Below are 13595 nucleotides of genomic sequence, written 5' to 3'. Positions count from 1 at the left end.
CCATTTGGAGATGGGGAAGGTTCCTGGTCCCTCCTGCTGGCTGGCTTTGGCTATATCCCATGGTGGGGTGGCAATGGGAATGCTGTCAGCCCAGGGTGTCCCCTTCCCCACCCTGATACAGGCAGTGGACGGCTGCTCCTTGTTGACTCCTACGATATATAAAGGGCACTTCCAACAATAATGCAGAAAGACTTCCTTATCAGGGCCCATAGTGGCAGGACAAGGGGAAGCAGTTCTAAACCGAAAGAGGGTAGGTTTAGGTTGAAGGAAGAGATTTTTTGCAATGGATGTGCTCAGACACGGGAACACATGGCCAGAGAAGTTGTGGTTATCCTCATCATTGGAAATCAGGTTGGATGGGGCTTTGAGCAACATGGTCTGGTGTCGGGTACCCCTGCCCACAGCAGGGGAGTTGGGCTGGGTGGTCTTTAAGGGTCCCTTCCAACCCAACCAAAACTTTGAGGAACCCATACAACACACGTCCTTCATTTATTCTGGGCCTTTGGTGTCTCTGCTTGGCTTTAGGCATGTAAGTGGAAAAACCTTGCCTCCTCTTGCTGAATACTGGAGACCTGTTCAGGGGCTGAAATCTCTAAAATCCTCCTGGATTTGGTCCAGCTGTCAGAGGCATCTTCTGTCTTCCCACACAGACACATCAGCTGTCACCGTCGGGAATGCCTGGGCTTTCCTCCATTCCACCCAGCACGTCCCTGATGCTATGATTTCCTAACCTGACTCTTTAGGGGTGCAGCCAGATTTCTCTCTCTGCACTGGGGTCCTGTCAATAAGCCCAGCAAGAAAAATGACCATGCTGCTTCTTTGTGGGGGGCTTGGATTACAGCAGCATGAGGAGGATCTGATTCTGTAAGCAAGAAATCAAGATCTCATCACTTATCCTATATTTTACCTGGAAGATAAGTAAGGCAATGTATCCATAAATGTGGGCTGGAAATGTTAGCCAAAACCAATTTATAAATAGTGCCTACTTCCCATACGGAAAGGATCATTTCTCACTGGAAATTGTGAATACCCTGCATTTCAGCTAAATCCCCAAATACTTCGAGTTTCAGGCAAAATGCCCACCTGAGGAAAACCACCACAGCATCTCCTTTTGTCTCCGTTCCCAAATTAACTTTTGTGCCCCCAAAATGGGGGGGCTTCTTGATGGGACACCGCATTCCACCCTGGCTGGTGGAGTGGCTCCATGGGAGAAGCTTCTCCCTCTCCATTTTGTACCCGCAAGTGAAGCTGTCGTGGTGGATAACCAAAGACCCTCATCTCCTGTGGCTTGTCCCTGTAGGAACCCTTTGACTTTGGATTTGGGCAACCTGCCATGATGCCTTTGTGATCTATGGCAGGGAGCGCAGTGCTTCTGTGCTTGGTGTATTCGACATCCGGCGGTCTCGTTGCGAAGTGAGAATAAACAAGATGCCAACATACTACAGTAACGTGGCCCAGATAAGTCTGGATGATAAACCACGTTGATTCATTTGCTCTTAACCTATGAGTCATCCCGTGAGTCAACAGAGAAAACAGCATCTAAACGTCACCGAGCAGGTCTTAAAACCTCAAATTTCATTCATATCAAGAACTGCAAGTGAAATAATTGCATTGATGTTCTTTTTCCAGAGGAAAGTGTTTAATTTTCAGCTGCACTCACCCAAATTGAAATAGAAGAGAAATCTGAGTGCTCATTTCCTTATGAACTATAGTTTTGGTATTGATTTTTTCCCCCTTCTGAGTTCTTTAAATTGCTTTTTTTTTTTTTTTTTTTAAACACATAATCAAAAGAAACGTGCTTTTTGCAAAGTGTTTTGGTTTAGATTAGACACCACAACCACCTTCAGAAAAAAACACACAAAGATTTCCAAGCAGAGGTGATGCTGTTTGTGGGAGCCTGGAGATGATGGAACACATTTGAGCAGATGGAGCCATCAAGGCGTGGGCCAGGTGAATGTGTCCCACAGACAAGGCTGAGTGTTTGTCTACTTCAAGTCCCCATGGAGATGCCACTCCGATAGTCACAGAGGTAGGACTACTGCCAGCACCGGTTCTAGACAGGGGCTTTTAAAGGTTTCATCCCACCTCCCTCTAGGTTGAGAAGATGCTGAGATCGTCCAGAACAGGATGAAATCCCTGTGGGTCGTGGCACAGAGGAAATGGAGTTTCCCCAGTCCCACCCTCTGGGTCCCAGCCCCTCTGGGGACAGCTGGAGAAGAACAGATGGATGGTCTCCTCTAGCCCTACGTCGCTGTGCTGGGGATCAGGATTGCCTTCTTTTTAGCCAGAGCAGCTGCAGAAAATTTTCTGGATTGTGACCCACTTGGCTCCAATGTGCTCCAGGGAGCAGGGGAACTGCCAGCACCCATCCATGGGGTGCAGTAAAATCACTGGGAACCCTGTGTCACTCTCCCCTGCCTCAGGGAACTCAGCCCTCTGGCACCCAAAGGCCTTGTAGGAGAAAGAGGAGCCATTGTTAGTGACATTTCTTCTCACTGGTGAAAGTATATGAGGAACGCTGGGGTTATCACGTAGTTTTGGAGGAAAGATACCCTCCCTGAGATACTGATACCATCTCTTGGTGTCCTGGCTCTGTCCTGCTGCCAAATGCAGTCGCTGAAATAACTGGGGGGGAAAAATCTTATCCCTGGAGCAGAAGGGTTGTGCTGCCAGGCTCAGCCTCCAGGGCCCACGGGGAGATCGGGGCAGCAGGAGGGTTTGTGCTCTTGTTACCTGATCCCCCTGTAACTCATGAGGCTGGGGGCTGCGATGGGTTTTCTACTCGGCTTACAGGAGCAGGGCTAGCAGAAAGTGCAGGGGCTCCTTCGTGCTCTTTCTGGGGATCAGTGATCACCCCTCTGTGTCCCCTCACCTCTGTCTGCGTAGGGCAGAGGGTTTTGGGGCCTTCTGATACCCACTGGGCCAAATAGCGGCAGTGCTGCCCTGGCCAACTCTTCTTCCTCTCACCAGCTTCATTCCCTGTGCAGAGCTCCTGCTCCACGAGGGACCCATCCTTCAGAGCCCTCTGGCTGTTTTTTGGGATGTCACCATCCCGTTAAACACCAGCCTGGCCAAGGGGGTTTTGCTCTTGTCCGGCAGTGGCCTCTTGACCCCGATGTTCATGTTTGGAGATGTTTCATGGGGACCACGAAAGCCTTTGGAGCAGTGCCCAGGAGAACCGGGCCTGCTTGGCTCCTCCACAGCAGCATCTCTGGAGGCAGGCGAGCAGCTGGGAACAGGAGGAAACACTCTGCTGACCGAATTCGAGGAAGGCGAAGAATTAGACCATGGGTTACGGAGACGTTTTTAGTAGCGTCTCACACGACAAGCGAGAGAAATGAGGACAGGCAAGGGGTGAGCAGGTTTATATCCTACAGCCTAACAGGGCTTTCCTGGGCCACCATGGGGCTTTGGGGTGAATCCGTTTGGGGCTGGCAGAAGGGTGGCTGGACATGAGGCCTGGGGTGACCAGACCCCATGGACAAGGGATGGTACGTGCAGGGCAGAGGCTGGAGAACATAGTGTGGGCCTGTGATCTACCTTCTTGAGGGTGGTGGGTGTGCAGGGCTGGGACGTGGGCACCTGCTGTGCCCATGGGGGCTGTGTTGGGGCCTGGAAGGGATCGTGGTGGAGAAACCAAGCTAGGAATGAAGCGACTTGGGGTTGTGGTAGGGATTGTGGACATGGGACATGGGGAGCAGTGCAGGATTTACCAGGAGGCTCAGAGGTGGGGATGCCTTGTGTCAGTGCAGGAGCTGGGACGAGATTTGGGGGGCTTGGAGAGGCTGGGGGCAGTGTGTGCGGGTGCGCAGCTCGCAGGGGCTTTGGTGGTGGGGAGAGGAGCTGTGTCCCCAAAGAAAGGTGACCTGGCCCTGGCCTGCCTAGTCCCGTGTGGGCCTGGGAGGTGGCGGGGGGGCAGGACCATGTGTTGCAGTCCCATAGGAGGGGGTAGGGACATGCTGCTGAATGTGCAGGTCCCGGGTGGCTATTCCTGGCAGCCCCCGCCTGCGCAGGCAGATTGGTTTGCAGGGAGGTGACAAGTGCCAGCCCAAGCCTATAAAAATCTCCCAGCCCCTGTCCTGGCTCAGTGACCTGGTTCCCCCCCTCCCAGCACAGCCGTCCTGCAGCGGAGACTGTCTGTCCAGAGTCGAGACACCAGATCCAGAGTGGAGACGCCTGGTCCGGGGCAGGGACCCCATCATCAGCGTCGAGATCCCAGGTCTGGAGGAGAGACTTTTGGTCTGGAGCCGGGACCCCAATCCAGAGCAGAGATCCCAGAGAAGAGACCCCAAAACACCCCCTAGGCTTTGCAGCAATGACTGGCAAAACCGCACCTCCAGCCGCAGACCCGGCTCCCGCAGCCCCAAAGGAAGAACCAGCACCAGCCCCAAAGGAAGAAGCATCCCCAGCCCCAAAAGAAGAAGCAACACCAGCACCAGCTGCTGAAGAGACCCCGGCCCCCGAGCAGCCCCCTGCTACGGAGCAGCCCCCAGCCCCCACAGACAATGCAGCTCCCATCCCCACAGCAGAAGCAACTCCAGCCCCCGAAGAAGGTTCCCCAGCCCCCCCAGCTGAGCCCCCTGCCCCTGAGCCTGAGAAACCCAAAGCAGGTGAGGAGGGGAGTGTGCACTGAAATGGGGAGGGGGATGCACGAGGTTGGGCTGGGGGGGTTAGGAGGTGGGTGGGCTGAGGCCCCTCTGCCTGGGATCCTGCGCTCACCGCTGTGGGTTTGTTACAGAGCCACCCAGCTCCCCCTTGTCCCTGGCTGTGGAAGAAGTGAGCGAAAACTCGGTTACACTGACCTGGAAAGCCCCTGAGAAGACGGGCCGGTCAGGCCTGGATGGATACGTGGTGGAGATCTGCAAAGATGGAAGTAGGCTTGGGCTTTCCTGCCTCGTAAGCATGGGGCGCTGGTGTGGGACGGAGCTGGGCAGAACCTGGCAGTGTTTCCCTGTATCCTGTTCCCCTTTCTTTGCCCAAATTGGTTCTTTATCTGCAGAGTCCCTTTGGTTTCAGATATCAGTGATCTCTTTAGCAAGATCCCAGGGTCTAACAGCACTGCTGCATCCAGCTAGAGGGTGGAGGAGAAACCAGTGTGCCCACTGGGGGTGGTCCCTGGTGGCCGCCAGCTCTGCATGGATTTGGGGTAGAATAGGATTAAGAGACCTGAGAGGAAAGAAGACACAATTCTCCCATGCTCAAAAGGATGCACAGACGGTGGGAGGATGAGGAAGGAAAGGGCTGGGCAGTGCCAGAGAGGCTGGCACGAGGCAGCAGGCAAACTCAGCCCGGAGGGAGATGGGGCTCGAGGAGCCTAGAGGGATGAAGGCTGCGGTGGGTGGAGATGGGCTGGTGGCTGGCAGCGATTCCCCGTGGCTCTCTGGTTGTGTTGCCAGTTGGTGGGATGAGGTAGGAGTTGAGAAGTCTTTTGGGCACTCTCATGAAGCCCTGCTGGGGCTTGGGGTGAGAGTGAATGAGCTGGGAACTGGGAATGTGAGGAGGCCCTTGCTGGGAGAAGCCGTTCCTGGAGGGAGCTGTCTAACAGCCTCCCAAAGAGCACGGTTTTGGATGCTCTCCTAGCTTGCTTTGGGCTTGGCTGGGTGACAGGAGAGCTGTAGTCATTCAGTGGTAGCCACGTGGACTCAAATTGCTGTATCTGAGCTGCTACAAGACCATGGCTGGGGGGGCTGGGGTCAAGTTTGAGGGAGGGCTGGTCTGGTTAATGCCATTCGCAGGCGATGGGCAGAGCTTGCTTGATGATGAAGACGGGCTGGGGAGCGTGGTAAGCCCCAGCAAGGTATCCTGGAGCAGCAGGAGGAGAGGATAGGCTGGCAGGGTGGTCAGAGGATCTTAACTACTTCCAGAAATGCACCTGGAAGGTCAGCAGAGACCATGTTTATTGGCCTAATGCCTTGCAAGCAGCCCCCTGCTCAGCAGTTGGGCATCTGCCAGCATTTGGTAACCCACACTCCTCGCAGGGGGGGAGGCCAGCCCCCTCCCTCCGATGCCTTTTTCTCTCGGTGCCCCAAATCCAACAGGATGAATCTTTCTGCTTGTGCCTCTGCAAGGAAGAGGTTTTCTGCCTCTGGGTTTCACCCCTTGGGGTTTGATCCTGCTGTTTGGGGGATGTGCATCCATCCGCCTGTCCGTGTCACGGCTGAAGTGCTCTGCTGGGTTTGTTCTAGGCACAGACTGGGCAGAGGTGAACAAGGAGCCCTTTCTTTCCACCCGGTACACGATCCAGGACCTCAGCTCTGGTGAGAAGCTCCACGTGCGGGTGAAGGCTGTCAGCGCCAGCGGCACCAGCGTCCCAGCTACCTTGGAGCAGCCGGTGCTCGTCAGAGAGATCACCCGTGAGTACTGGGGACACGCACTGTCCCCACGTGCCCTGCCAGCAGGCAAAGGAGTCACAGCCCATCCCTACAGCCCCAACAGCCTCTGCCCTCTCATGTGTCGCAATCCAGCCTTTCACCGAGATGTTGTCCTCCAGAACTGGGCCCAGTTCCCTCGGGGTGGGATGGGGACGACGCTTCCTGAATGCAAGGCACCGGTCCTGTAGATGGTGAGGCTTTGGGGGAAAAGTGCTGCACCCAAATTACAGGGCCGTGTTGTCCCATCACATTGCAATGGCTGGGAAATGGAAATCTCCTCTCCTTGGCCACGCTCACGTCTCTAGTATGCCAGCACACGCGTGTCGGGCAGTGGCAGCTTTGTTTGTTTAACTCAGGAAAGTCGAGAGCGGGTTGTCGGGAGCACGGGAACTTTAATCATGCTGAACATGCTAATGAATGACTTGCTCCCATGCTTAGGAAGACTCACATTCCTGCTGGGGTGCTGCGAGTGCTGAGGCTGATGCAGGATTGCAAAGTTGGTTTTCACTTATCCAACAGCAAATAGAGACTTATTTGTCCTTTACAAGGAATACTTAATGTGCAAATTTTCCTATTACTCGAAGAACAGATTTTTCCTTCTGCTTAAAAATAGTAATAACGATAACGGGTGTTATTCCAGAAACTGTCAGCTTTTTTTGTCAGAAAGGGTTTGGAGAGGACTGTCAGTGTCTGGAACGGGTCCTGCAGGGGCTGTGGGCATGGCTCAGTGGGTGCTGTGTCCGCTGCCTTGTCCAGGCTCTGCCTGGCGGGGCCAGATCCTTCGGTGGCTGAAGCAGAAATATCAGAGGTGTCTGGCAGGTGGCACCTCTCTCCTTGCCGCGTTCACCTCCAGATCCCAAAGTCACTGCTATTTTCCTTGCGGGACTGGGGAAACCGAGCCGTGGGGGACTGGGAGAAGATGCCAAACGCGTGGCTCAGGTTTCCCACTTCTAGTCCCGTGCTGCACCCCCCAGGCCAAGCTGCCTGTCCTTGCTGCAGACTTTTTCCCAACCACGTGCACCAGCTGAGAGGTGTAAAACCCCAAGAGCTGGAAGACCCATGTGCAACTTGCTCTTCCTCTAAGATTTCTATTTTTATTTATTTTTTTTTCTGCTGACCGAAACACTTTATCAGCAAATGGCACTTGCGAACTTCTGTGTTTTATCTGAAACACAGCCCTGCATGTCCTTCCTGGCTTTGCTGAGCAACAAATGACCCCTCCAGGCTGCTGCCACCCCGTGTCTGCCCCGGCGGTGCTGGTGTGTGCTGGGTGCAGGAGCCTGCTCCTCCCTGCCCTGCCCGTTACATGCTGGTCTTTACGTTTTATTCAGGACTGCATTTTGTACCTCTCCCTGGTTCATTTATAGCGTCACAAGGGCTTTTAAATAGCAGCAGTACGGGCGGCAGGGAGCTTGAGAACAGGTGGGTCGAGGGAAGGCGAGTGGGTTTGGGAGGCGGGGAGAGAGACGGGGAGAAACCAGACAAGGATTTGGCACAGGAATTGTGTTGTGCAGGGAACAAGGGCAAGAAAAATGCTTTTTCAGCCATGGCCACGCTTCACCTGGGCCACCAACCCTGACCAGCCCCCTCCAGCTGAGCTGGGGAAAACAGCCATGAATTCATGCCCCTCCTTGGAGGCTGGGCTTCTCTGCCCCGCTGGGATGGATGAGTCCAAGTGGCAGCACCGAGGCGTGGATTTCTGCAGCAAAGGGCTGTGTTGCACGGAGCAGAGCCCACCCCAGCTGTCAGTGGGGCCATCTGGGACCGCCGGGCATCTCCTGGCCCTCCCCAGCCCTCTCACGCTCACAGCTGTTCAGGCATCGCTCGCTCATGGTTTAATTCTGGCCTCCCTGAGCCCCCTCCCAAGAGCTGAGCTCCGGCACGTTTAATCCAGGCAGAGACACACGGCTCTTTTATGAGGGGCTCACGTAAACCCGATGCCTCCCCAGCAGGACTGCTGGCACCACGCCGGCTGGGTTACGTGGCTGCTATTTTCACCCCGGGAAGGAGATGCGCACTCCATCAGCATTCTCTGGTGGCTTTTTTATTTATTTATTTATTTTTACTTTTTGCTTATCTTTGTTATGTTCCCTTGGGGACGTTAGCCTTCCTTATCCAGCCTGGGGCTTTTCCGGTTCTGCTGTGTGGACCTGTGAGCCACCTTGGCCTCTTGGCAGCCCTGAGCCCACAGCGATGGAGCTCACCAACCCTCGTCCTTGCTGGGTTGTGAGTCTCCAGAAAGTCTGCTCTCTGAGCTGGGGGAGAAGTATTTCCTGACCAGGAGATGCTATCCGCTGCTTTGCTGCCATGCAGGCTATGCTGGTAAAGCCCACGTTGGTCACTACGTGCTCAAGAATGGGCGAGGAAGTAATTTTGGGGGTGCTGGCAAAGGAGTTGGCTGGTGTGGCCCTGCAAAGAGAAGCACGGTCCTGGAGATGAGAAGGAAAAGGTGGTTCAGGGCAGGACATCCTGATGGCCAAGTGGGGGATGTATGGGATGGGCTGGCCCATGCAGGAGTGTGGGACCTCTTGGGCTGTGAGCTGGGGTCTCTGATTTCCTGGCCCCACAACTTCACCTTCTGGTCCCCAGAGCTCCCGAGGATCCGCATGCCTCGTCACCTGCGGCAGACTTACGTCAGGCGCGTTGGGGATGCTGTGAACCTGATGATCCCTTTCCAGGTAGGTGAGCAATTTGGGATTGAAATTCTTGGGTTTTCTCACCACAAGTTGGTTTCCACAGTGACTTTTCTTGCCAGCATGATATGGGGGACAGCTGAGGGCTGGCTTGTCCTGGCCCCCATGTCTCATGGGGTCCCATTCCTGCTCAGATCCCATTTTTGGTCCTGCAGCATCTTTACTGATGGCATTGATGGAGATCCCACTCGTGCCCACTAGGGCATGAACTGGGTATTGCTGCTGTCCTGGCCCATGAGCCCTGTGCAGATCATACCCAGCTCAGCAGGGCAGGGGCCCAGCCACATGCTGCAGGACCCAGAAGCACAATTTCAGGGCTCCTCCCAGGGAGGGCAGCTGCATTTGGAGCAGGGTAGTCCCAAGGCTCTGTGGTAGAGGGACCAAAGCTGATGCTGGTGGTGGACCAAGCTGGAGCTTATCTCCTGAGCTGATTTATTACACGCTGCCTGTGGCATCCCAAAAGCACCTACACCAGGGCATCTGTAAAGGGAAAAAAGCCATCCAAGAAACACCCCAGCCAAGCAGGAAGAAGCAAGAGGCAGAAAGGTGCCCCTGCAACATGGGAGGTGTCCATCCCATGTCTTGTAGGCAGCTGGGAGCCTGTGCTGGCCATGTTCCAGGCATGAATCAGCCCTTGATGCCAAACTCAAGCCCCTGATGCTGAGCACCTGGGCAGCATGAGCATAGCTCTGTCTGCAAAGACCTGGGCAGGCAAAAGAACTTGCTCCATGGGGACTTTGGGGACCAGCATGTGTCAGCACCATCCCTGGAGCCTGACAGATTCCTGGCAGTGGGACTGGTGGGGATCAGGCATAGTTTTTTCCCTGGCCCTTGCTGGATAGGAGAGGCTATATCCAGGCCGTGGCTACCTGGACACAGCGGGGTGGCTCTGCCCACCCCACCAGGACCATACCCATGAGTAGTTCCCAACCTGCCTGCACGGGTTGCTCCAGGGAAAGCCGCAGCCCCAGGTGGTCTGGACCAAGAACGATCAGCCCCTGGACACCAGCCGTGTCAACATCCGCAACACAGACAAGGACACGATCTTCTTCATCCGCGAGGCGCAGCGCGGCGACTCGGGCAAGTACCAGCTGGCCGTGAAGATAAACGGAGCAGAGGACAAGGCCATCCTGGACATCCGAGTGATTGGTATGGCCACGGATGGGGTCCCGTGGGGTTGTGCCGTGGCTCTGGGGCTCATTTCTGCCCTTTGGTCAGGGTTGGCACCTGGTCTGGTGGGATGGGACAGGCCCAGCAGCAAGGCAAGGGGCTTTGGGGTCCTTCTAATATGTGAAGGAGTTGCTCTGGTGAAGGCTGCGGGGTTTCTACCAGCCCCTGCCCATCGCAGCTTCTCATCCCTCATGCGCTGCAACAGGGTGAGAAGACATTAAAAGCGAAGCAAAAGGGGTGGTTGGGGTGCAGAATCTCAGGGGAGCAAATAAGGATGCAGCCTTGTTTGTGTTTGTAATTGCAGAGCCGCCGGGTCCCCCCCAGAACCTGAAGCTGGTAGATATTTGGGGCTTTAACGTGGCCCTGGAGTGGTCCCCCCCAGCGGACAATGGGAACTCCGAGATCAAGGGCTACACCGTGCAGAAGTCGGACAAGAAAAGCGGGGTGAGCACAACCACTCCTGGCCCCCTGCTGCCTGGGCTGCCCCATGGGTTCCTTTCCTTTGGGCAACCTCTCACTGCTCTTTTTTTCCCCCTCTCAGAAATGGTTCACAGCACTGGAGCGCTGCACCCGCACCAGCTGCACCATATCCGACCTCATCATGGGCAACACCTACTCCTTCCGCGTGTTCGCCGAGAACGCCTGCGGGCTGAGCGAGAAAGCAGCCGTCGCCTCCGGGGTGGCCCACATCGAGAAGAAAAGTGGGGACAGGGACAGGGTTTGGGGGTGGTGGGGTGGGCAAGAGGGCTCCTGTCCCCACTGGGGCTTCCTCAGCGTTGGGTGGGTGGTGATGCTGCCTGGGATGAGCCCTGTTGGGTGAAGGCTGTGCGTCCTCGGGACAGACGGACAGATGTCCCCTGCCCTCCCTCTCCACCTCCTTTCTCCTTCGGGGAAGGCTTGTGCCATGGGCAGACCCCTGGGAGGAATCAAGGAGTGAACATCCCCGGGGTGAGATCAAAGCGGGTCTCTGCCACCTCCAGAGCCTACTTCCAGCTCCTATTTCTGTGCACTTCATTTTGGGGATGGAGCAGAAGGTCCAGCGAGGTGCCTGGCCTGGATAAAACCTCCTGCACAGAGCAAGCGTCACGGTGCTGGTTTGCAGACGGGTATCGCCCCTGTCATCCCCTGGGACTGGGCATGAACGTGGCATGGTTGGATGAGAAGGGGTCTGCAGACAGGGCTGGTGTGAGGCCAGGTCCTCAAGGCCACTCCAGATGCTGTCTAGCTTACGTGAGGGAGCAGAAGGATTTTGGGGTACCTTGAGCTGAGTTCTTGTGACCATCTGGTGGTGGTCAACCCAGGGTCCCAAGCTCTGCCTCAACCTGCACTTAATTAATTTCCTAGAAACTGTTTACCAGCCAGAGAAGATCCCCGAACGGGACATGATGGAGCCTCCAAAGTTCACCCAGCCCCTGACAGACCGAGCCACCACCCGGGGCTACAACACGCACCTCTTCTGCTCTGTCCGGGGCTTCCCCCAGGTCAGTGGCTCCTCCATGGGCGGCATCACCCCCACGTGTGGGCAGCCACCAGCTGGGCTCTTGCAAGGTGGCTGGAAGTGTTGGGAGATAGTTGGTCATGTTGAGTTGGGGTTGAATAGAGTTGGGGGGGGCAGCAGCTATCCTCCAGGTGAAACTAGGGCAAACCTGGGGTGTTTCTGCATGTAGAGTGGAGGCTGGCTGCAGTTCAAGCTGTGTCCTGTCTCCTTCTACACTAGGAGAGCAGCTGTGGGTGGTGGTTGGGGCTTCAGAGTGGGAGTTCTTGCTCTTCAAATGGCTTCTGGCTGTGGATCCCACCATGGCCACCAGCTTCAGATGGAGCAGAAGGAGGTGGCTGCATTCTGGGGACGGTCGGATTTCTCATTTCTCTCCCTGCTTAAATATATATATGTATCTTGCTGCCTACCAGCCCAAAATCATCTGGATGAAAAATCAGATGGAGATACGGGAAGACCCCAAATACATAGCACTGATCGATCAGGGTGTCTGCTCCCTGGAAATCCGCAAGCCCGGCCCTTTCGATGGGGGCGTCTACACCTGCAAAGCTGTGAACCCCCTGGGAGAAGCTTCGGTAGACTGCAAACTTGATGTGAAAAGTACGATTGGCTGAGGCGAGAGAGGAGCAGCTCTCCCTGCCCGCCTTTCCCTGGCCTTGCTTTCACAGTGCTTCAGTTTGTCCCTGTTTTTGGTTGAGTCCTGGTGGGGGGGGAGCCTTAAGGCACTGGGCAGCCCTGTGAGGCTGGAGCTTTGGGCTTCTTGGCTTGACGGTCTTGCATTGTCCCTTGTTCCTGAAATCACCTTCCCATGTTCATGGCCAAAGGGCGGGGAGGGACCCAGAGACTGCAGAGGCAAAGGACCAGAGGTGCTGGTGGAAGCTGGAACAGTCGCTTGCTCCCCACTGCATCCACCAGCGCTTGTGTCCCAAGTCATCCGCAAGCCACACGTGCCAAAACCGCTTCACTTGCACCTGGGGTGCCCTGATTTATGTCTCAGGGTCCTGCCCAGGCTTCCCAGCTCCCATTTCCCTGCCTCAGCAGAGCACCCAGCCCTTAATGACAAGCTTGTCCTTGTGCCGGGGACACAGAGCACCTGGCCATCACCCAGGTTGGGACCTGGGGTGCTGGGGACAAACAGTCCGGGAGAAAGCAGTGCGTGCACGTAATCTCTTGGAGCACGTATGCACAGGGATGGTGCACATGGGTGTACGTTGGTGTGTGCACACGGGTGGATTTGTCGTGCCCTGGCTCACTTTTAGATGTCAGAGGGGAGTGAGGGGAGGGGAGTTCACCGGTCTTACATCTCCCGTTCTCTCCTGCAGTGCCCAAGTGAGGACGGGTTGGAGGGTGAGACGAAGAGTGAGGTAGGTCTGGGCTGGGGCTGTGGGTGGGAGGGAAGGAGGATGGATCACTCCATCCGGGCTGGGGCAGGCTGGGGTCCTGGATCAGCCCTGTTCAGCTGCTGATGGAGCCCTGCTCAGGGCTGGCAGGACTCAGGGCTTGTTCCTTTCCCCAGGCAGATGCTGCAGCAGCACAGCACATGGCGATGCTCCCAGCCACAGCCCCCCAGGGCCTGCCCCCTCTCCAGCAGTGCCCCCGGGGTCCCGCACGTTGGCCTGGCCATGGCATATCCCTCTCTGGGTGTGTTCTTACCTGTGGCAATAAAACAAGCCCGTCTGAGCTTTGGTCCTCAGCAAACACCGTGTCCTCCTTGTTGTGGGGTTGGCAGTGGGGGTGGGTGTTGGGGTAGTGGGCAAAGAGATGCCAGGGATGCTATGGGGTCTCAGCATCCTACCCAGCCATGGGTGGAGGAGGCGGTTTTTGAGCCTGTAAGGAATGGAGCAGATTTATAAAACATGAAGATGG

At 55.9% G+C, this 13595-nt stretch overlaps 1 protein-coding gene across 2 annotated transcripts; it reads left to right on the top strand.

Moving 5' to 3' along the window:
* The first annotated feature begins 4093 nt into the window (after positions 1-4093).
* MYBPH (myosin binding protein H) lies at positions 4094-13427 on the top strand. Of its 2 annotated transcripts, none has more exons than XM_084301779.1 (11): positions 4094-4610; positions 4739-4873; positions 6186-6353; positions 8961-9049; positions 10018-10213; positions 10539-10678; positions 10776-10935; positions 11579-11715; positions 12143-12329; positions 13052-13093; positions 13250-13427. In XM_084301779.1, exons 1-10 carry the CDS (start codon positions 4316-4318, stop codon positions 13060-13062), a joined length of 1518 nt encoding a protein of 505 aa, XP_084157905.1. In that variant the 5' UTR covers positions 4094-4315; the 3' UTR covers positions 13063-13093; positions 13250-13427. The 2 variants fall into 2 exon arrangements, with proteins under 2 accessions (XP_084157905.1, XP_084157904.1); XM_084301778.1 differs by having other exon boundaries at positions 13246-13427.
* Positions 13428-13595: the final 168 nt, after the last annotated feature.

This window comes from Netta rufina (genome assembly GCF_964035555.1).
Source record: "Netta rufina genome assembly, chromosome: 26".
Taxonomy (NCBI): domain Eukaryota; kingdom Metazoa; phylum Chordata; class Aves; order Anseriformes; family Anatidae; genus Netta; species Netta rufina.
Note: the sequence above shows the minus strand (reverse complement) of the source record. Positions and strands in the feature narration are given on the sequence as shown.

Bases quoted from the DNA above. Each gene is read 5' to 3' on its own strand.
- MYBPH (XM_084301779.1), top strand. From the start codon at position 4,316: ATGACTGGCAAAACCGCACCTCCAGCCGCAGACCCGGCTCCCGCAGCC. The intron at 4,611-4,738 runs GTGAGGAGGGGA...GGTTTGTTACAG, and splicing joins GCCTGAGAAACCCAAAGCAG to AGCCACCCAGCTCCCCCTTG. The intron at 9,050-10,017 runs GTAGGTGAGCAA...GGGTTGCTCCAG, and splicing joins ACCTGATGATCCCTTTCCAG to GGAAAGCCGCAGCCCCAGGT.